The sequence below is a fragment of the Sparus aurata genome, unplaced genomic scaffold (genome assembly GCF_900880675.1).
Source record: "Sparus aurata unplaced genomic scaffold, fSpaAur1.1, whole genome shotgun sequence".
Classification (NCBI taxonomy): Eukaryota; Metazoa; Chordata; class Actinopteri; order Spariformes; family Sparidae; genus Sparus; species Sparus aurata.
Window position 1 is genome coordinate 340 of NW_022045186.1, and position 7387 is coordinate 7726.

Below are 7387 nucleotides of genomic sequence, written 5' to 3' on the forward strand. Positions count from 1 at the left end.
CTTGTTCTCCCTGCTGAGCTTTGATGACCTCTATGAACTCAGGCCATCTCATCTCTGCAGCGGAGAACGTGGCAAAAAATGTTGGCTTTCCAATTTGACGAACCATGGCATGCACATCTTTAAGTGTTTTGTTCCAATAGGCTGGAGTGCCTCTAAGAGGCTGCATGAACCTGGTGGCATCTTGGTTCATAATGAGCTGTTCTACCTCATCCTTGTCCTGGAGCATGACATTGTTGATGCGACGTCCGTCTTTGGTTTTCGACTTTCCTTTGCGCATTTGTATAGACATACTATTCGTCGCGAGGTGAGTCTCTGTAACAAACTGCGCAAAGAAAAGATAACTCTGGTCACTTGCAAAACGCGTGTCTGCAGCAAAGAGCCTAGAATTAAAGTAAAGGCTCGGGGACAGGGAGACAGTTCTAGCTTCGTCTAATGTGTTCTCTCCTGTCGGAAATTGTACAGGAAAAGCCATGGCCTCCAACTTAGGTATGGTGAAAAAACCAACCGGTTTGTTGCCTTGCGCGGGTGCAACACTAAATACTCCGTCGCCATACGAAAGGATTTCCTGTGCAATGTCGGGGGGCTGCATGCAAGTGTCCAGGGAGAGGCCTGGTCTCAGCTCCTCCTGTTCTTCCTCATCTGCCTCTAACGGTCCTGGCTCGTTTTGGCTTTTAAAAATTTCTTCCAAATCTACATCCCCATCTTCCTCTGGGATGCTGGGTTCCTCTTCTTCGATGGGCTCCTCTTCTTCGAGCAGACAGTCAAAAGTGGCAGTCTCATCGATAAACACGTCTTTATATTCTGAATGCGTCTCTTTCAACGTAGCAAGGCCAGCTAGCACATTCTTCATATTAACGGTGTAAAAGTGTTGGTAACCTTTGTATTTGATGTGCCTTTTCAATTTCACTTGAAGCAGCTGCGCTTCTGCTCTGGGCCGTGGGAGACTGTTGACGGTTGCTTCCACCTCTGATGGAACGCACACAACAGCTCCGTGGACTGCTCTCTGTTGGCCTTTTGGCAGAGCAACAATTTTTGCAAATGGCAGGATTTTTGCAATCAGCTGCCTCTCAAGCATATTAAGTTTAGCCAATTTTGGGGGGATGGGGGCCAACTTCAAATTGTTTACGACTGCCATGGGTGGTATGCGTCCTCTGATAAGGTGGCTGTCGCAAGTGTAGCATATCCACTCATGCAGTCTCTCTTGTGGCACAGAGCAAGGGGTAGGGCAGTCACTGTCACAAAAGTGAACATAGTTTCCTGTCAAGCATGCTGCTGCCACTTTTGCGTGTTTACTATATTTCTGTCTTTTGCATTCTTTGACCTGATTAGGAAACTGGGTTCTGTTACAAACGGTACAAATGTATGTAGGTCCATGTCTAATGGACTCACGAAAGGCAGCAATGGCTGCTTCCATCAGTGGATCAATCAGGGGCTGGGGGCGGTGGGGCACAATTTGTCTGTATTTTCTCCTGATTCTAAGCGCTCTCTGCATCTTGTAAAATATGCTAAAGGCAGCATTTGTGGCCAATTTGGTTACTCTCCGCTGGTTACAACGTTGGTTAAAACGACGTTTAAATTCCGTATCATTGTGATATCGAAGATTGAAATCTTGCCTTTTCTTTTGGCTATAGTTTTGATTCGTGTTGTACCTCTGAGACATGACAAATTTTTGTCTGCTCTGAAACACTGGATCTGACTTGTATCTATCTGTAATGCGTTTCTTTTGTCTGGTGCGGAACGTGGCATCTTCCTTGTATTTCTTTGTGACGTAAGTCTTCTGTCGTCTTCTGAAAGTAGCATCGTCCGTGTATTTTCTGACGACTTCTTCCCTCTTCTTATCTTGAACTTTTGCTTTTCCATAGTAAGATCTGAAGGACAGTAATCGCCGTTTCTGATGGAGACCGCCTTGGACATATCTAATCCTTTGTGCTCTGAGTTTTTTTCTTCTAAATTCCGGACAGCTGCTGTACTTTTTCCTTTGATTTGGGATTTTTTTCCTTTTTTCTTCACCAGACAATGCGTGTTGGTTTTTGCTGGCTCTCCGCATCGCTCTTCGTCGCTCATGCTTTGGAAACTTTGCGAAATGTTCTTTTGCTGCGGTTGCAGGAGCCGTCTTGAGGACAGGCTCTGCTGCAGGAGCCGTCTTGAGGACACGCTCTGCTGCAGGAGCCGTCTTGAGGACACGCTCTGCTGCGGGGGGTGCAGGAGCCGTCTTGAGGACACGCTCTGCTGCGGGGGGTGCAGGAGCCGTCTTGAGGACACGCTCTGCTGCGGGGGGTGCAGGAGCCGTCTTGAGGACACGCTCTGCTGCGGGGGGTGCAGGAGCCGTCTTGAGGACACGCTCTGCTGCCGGGGGGTGCAGGAGCCGTCTTGAGACACGCTCTGCTGCGGGGGGGTGCAGGAGCCGTCTTAAAGACACGCTCTGCTGCGGGGGGTGCAGGAGCCGTCTTGAGGACATGCTCTGCTGCGGGGGGTGCAGGAGCCGTCTTAAAGACACGCTCTGCTGCTGGTGGGAGAGCTGTCCTGGACACACTGTGTGACAGAGATGCCTGAGGGCGTTCTCTGGAACCAATGGATTCGAATGACACCGGCACAAACTCATAACTGGCAGACGGTGCGCGATTTCCAAAGAGTTTGTGCAGGTGGTCAGCCAAGTCACTGATTTCCGAGAAGGTCTTCATGATTGCAGTTCCGTGGGGGTGAGGTAAGCCCACCGCGTTTCTTGAGTGTGAATCAAACACACCATACCTGCCTGATTGGTCACGGAAAACAGCAATACACTCCGGACTTACTATGATTAAAGCCAAATTAACTTCACCTGACAAACACTCTAACTGTGTGGCAAGGGGCAGACCCCAAGCCTGGCTTCCACTGGCTTTCACAGGTCCACACCTGATTTCAGGCCAGTGGAAGTGAAACATATCTGTGTCTGTCAGGACTTGTTTGGGCAGTTCTTCCACAGTGAGATGGTCACTGTGGAATCTTTTTTCCCGGATCAGCTGTCGTTTTACACCCACATAAAGTGAATCTCCCTTTGCCAGCACTCTATCGAGGGCAGCACTGTTCAACTGACAGCCCTCGTTCTGATAAGCCAGAAAAGTCAGGGACATGCAGGTACACTGGTGGTTCCTGGAGAACTTCCTGTACCTCATGTCACTCTGACTATGACTGGCCCTAATAATAGAACTAACCGGCACCTGAAATGTAAGATAAATTATAATCATTATCATAAAGGATTGCTTATTAGCATAATCATAAATCTAGTTAACATTATTAGTTGTAGTAATTAACCATTTCAGATACTGCAGTCACAGCATAGGGACAGTTTAAGCAAATGTGACTAAAAATAACTATCCAATTATACAATATGATAATATTGATAATATCATGTCCAACAAATTTTCCCCATCAATTGAACATGTATAAAAAAGCTGAAATTTCACACATACACAAATGAACAGACTATTCCATATTTCAAATTTAAATGTTTTGAGACCATCATAAACCTTTGTCACCACTTGTCATCTTGATCAAAGTTTGAAGGACGTTTCAAAAGGACCTTTAACTCTCATACATCCCTTGTACTTGTGTCACTGTTTACACATGAAAACATTGATAAAATCATGTCAAACTAGTCTTGTTCATAATTTTGATTACTATTATTACTTTTATTGTTAACAACATTAATATTATTTCTCTCCTTCATAGTTTTTTTTTTTTTTTGCATTTCAGATTAAAGTAAACCACATTTTCCCTCGAACACACACACCTTATTAGGCCCACAATAAACCCGTATGTAAATGTCCTTACTTCTTTAGGAGGGGAATGAGAGGCAGAGAGTCCATCATTGATGATCCAGGGCCAGCAGGTCGATGAGGGATCTGGTGTCCAGACAGTCTGTGATAAGTCATAACACTAGTTAATATTTAGACATGAGGCAACACAACAAGTTGAAAAGTTTTACAGATTTATTTCAATTACTCACTGACATTTGTGAACTGCAGAGAAAGATAATGGTATCAGAGATGTTAAATTAACCAGTTTAATGTAGTTACAGCTGATTTTACAGTCGACGTTGTGTGTGTCAGTTGTGGAGTAAATACCTTAGCTGGGCGAGGGGACTGACAGGCCGCAGCTTTAAAGGTCTGGGACGGTCCAGCCGGTGAAGGGGTCTGCATCCTGGCAACCTGAGCACAAATAACAATTCAGTAAAATGAAGACTAATGACATTATGAACTTTATTCAATAAGAATAATATTTACCTTCGCAACCGGTGAACAGCAGGGGGTCGCCGGATCACCCAAACTACAGGACAACCTAACTGGAGGGGATCCAACCAGCTGTTGACACATGAGAACAAACATGTTAAACTTCACACGTCTCAGTGAACACACTGTAGGTTCTATGCAAGATTGTGTCTGTTGGGTCAGAGAGCAACATACATTGGTCACTGAAGTTTGGGTGAGGGGGGGTGATCCATCCGTGGTCCTGGACCGAGGAACCGGGCTGGAGGGGGCGTCGTCCTCCAGTCGCCGTGACAGCCTGGCTGGAGGGGATCCAACCAGCTGTCGACAGATGAGAATATATTAAAATTCAGACAGAGTGGACAATGTAGTTATGTCTCCATGAACACACCGTTTCAACTGTAAACATTGACTGTGTGTCAGTTGTGTAACATACGTTGTTCACAGGAGACTGGCTGCAAGGAGGGCGTCTCTCCGTGGTCCTACGACGCCTGGCTGCCGCTGGAGAGGCCACCTGCACCGTCAAATAAAACATAGCAACAGTAACTGTAGGGAACAAGGAGAAACTTAATATTACAGCTGAGAAGAAATGTCAAGACAATCTACCTTGCGCGCTGGAGGAGACGGGACATCAGACAGCTGAGAGGGAGACACTTCCTCCATTGCACGAAGGGCCGTGCTACTGAACCACATTGGGTTCAGTGGAAGGAAGGACTCCTTCTCCTGTGAAAGACACAAAAAAATAAATAAATAAACACAGAGACAAATGAATATTTGTCTGGTCAAATACACAAAGTTTAAATACTAACCAGTTAACTTGTGAAAAAAAAAAAAAAAATCTCTCACCTGCTGCTGAGCCACGCTGGCCTGACTAGGAACCTGCGACTGGAAAAGCACATCACACATTTGATTATATAGGTGCTTTTTAGTGATGACTGTGAACCCGTCCACCAAAAGGTACACAAACACATGTAAACACACATAATATAATATAAAAAAAACCTACTAACCTTGCTGCTCTGACCAACGACCTTCCACTGGAAGGGGTCAGGGGACAGAGGAGCACGTACCTCTCCCTTCACAACCAGCTTAGGAGAAAACTTCCCAAGCGGCCGTGAAGGAGTAGGAGACACCGGGGGAGGGGTAGGAGGTGTCTCGAGGAACTGCTCCGTGGAGGTCCACAGCAGCTGGGTGAGGATCCCCATCCCCTCACGGTCGCTCAGGTGAACCTGCAGACATGACAATACAAATCCATTTACAGACAAAGTTCAACTTCAAAAGTAGCTCATGTTGACTGTTTCATAACACACAAGAAATTATAGCAAATTAGACTTTTTCTATCACACATAGATATTCTACTTACGCCGTCTCCGCTCCACAGATCCAAGCGCGTACGGGGGAAGTACTCCTCCGCAGAGAAGTACCTCAAACCTAAAAATATAATCATCACAGTCATTACAACAACATCCACACATGTATTATGACTATGTTCATCATTATATCTTCAGACATTTTAACTACATTTCTTTTTTCGTGTTTTTTTTGACAAGATTTTTTATTGATCTTTTAACATACCCATACGAGCCGTCACGCGGTGGTACTCGCGGCGAAGGTCCCTCTGGTGCTCCTCATCCTCGTTAAGGCGGGGGGGGAAATCCAGCACAAAGACCTGTAGAGAACAAAATTTTAGAAACCACCAATTGACAGTTTCATTCAAAATCTCACACACACACACTAAGCTCATACAACTAGTCTTATAAGAGTAGTCAATGTACTTCCATTGTTGTTAAACTACTAAGAATACAAGACAAGCGAGACATGAAAAAAAAGCTTACCTTCGGCCAGCGGCTCCTCACAGTAGTGAGGTGTGGGCGTGCAGGTAGTCGAGTGGTTAAAGTGCATGCCACATACGCAGCAGACCCTGGTTCGAATCCTGGCCAGTGGACCTTTGCTGCATGTGACACCCCCTCTTTCCCATTTCAAAAATCTATCCACTGTCTAATTAAAAAGGTGTAGATGCCTAAAAAAAAAAAAAAGCTTACCTTTGGCCAGCGGCTCGTCACAGCAGCGAGGAACCGGGCGTAGTCAACAGCTGCCTCGTCCACAGTCCTGCTCGCCGTCAGGTTGTTGCTAGGGGCAAGAACACAAACAGCATCAGGGGAGCGAGGAACTTCAGCATGTAGGACCTCAGTCCGCAGCTGAGCGGCATGGGCCCCAGGGGTCGACATGAAACCAAAAGAAAACTTCCCTTCTGGCATCACGACGAAACCGTCCACGATGGACCGGAGATGGGAGTCCCCGACAATCAGAACAAACTGCAACAACAAAGAAAGTTTCTTTAGCATGAAAATCATTAATCCCTCTCAAGATCATTTACTTCCTTCATAATCTGGACAATAATAGCACCTTCTTGTCAGACTCCGGTGGGATGACCAGCTTGTGGCTCCGTCCAGTCCACTCCGAAGGTGGCCAGCTCGTCGCCCGATGGCGGTAACCGGTACCGCAGCCTGTTTAGTAAAGGACAAAACAGATTAAAGGTAAAACTGATGAGGGAAAGCCTACCAGGAAATATCACTTGTAAAAAAGCACAGGAAAACCAGTTTAAAAAGTATAATATTAATGATGAACTAACTTATGGATCATTTAGGGATAAAACGGGCAGATACTTACGTGCACGAACTTCAGCATCAGCCGAGCTCCAGAAAGGCTTGGCAGGGGGTGAAGATCCAAATGCCTGATGACAGATTATAAACACATTAAACCTCAGACAATGTCTCATTGAGAGTGTGAGTGTGTGTGTGTGTGTGTCTGTGAGTGAGGTAGGAACATACGTTGCCGACTGGAGCGCGGGAGCAGGGGGGGCGGGTCTCCCTGGTCCTCTTGGTCCTTGACCCTCTGGAAGGCTCCTCTCCAGCCGGGGGGGACACCGTCTGATGAAACATTAACATCAAAGACATGGCAGACATACAGAAGTCAGCAGTTAATGGGAAAGCAATAGATGTAACATTTCTACAGCCATTTTCATGCCGACAGTTGTCACTGCGACACAGAAGCTTATCTACTGTGCAAGTACCTCCAGGGGGGGCGGGGTGGACCTCAGCTCCTCCAGGTCGAGCTTCCTCCAGTCCGACTCCCAGCGCTTC

At 46.3% G+C, this 7387-nt stretch overlaps 1 protein-coding gene across 1 annotated transcript; it reads right to left on the reverse strand.

Moving 5' to 3' along the window:
- Window positions 1-3977: 3977 nt before the first annotated feature.
- Window positions 3978-7023, reverse strand: LOC115578155 (uncharacterized). The gene is made up of 13 exons (XM_030411006.1): window positions 6915-7023; window positions 6651-6751; window positions 6287-6559; window positions 5820-5913; window positions 5608-5675; window positions 5255-5473; window positions 5091-5129; window positions 4851-4967; window positions 4681-4758; window positions 4443-4565; window positions 4263-4340; window positions 4104-4187; window positions 3978-3998 (listed from the first exon to the last, which is right to left on the reverse strand). The coding sequence occupies exons 1-13, from the start codon at window positions 7021-7023 to the stop codon at window positions 3978-3980; spliced, it is 1404 nt and encodes a 467-aa protein (XP_030266866.1).
- Window positions 7024-7387: the final 364 nt, after the last annotated feature.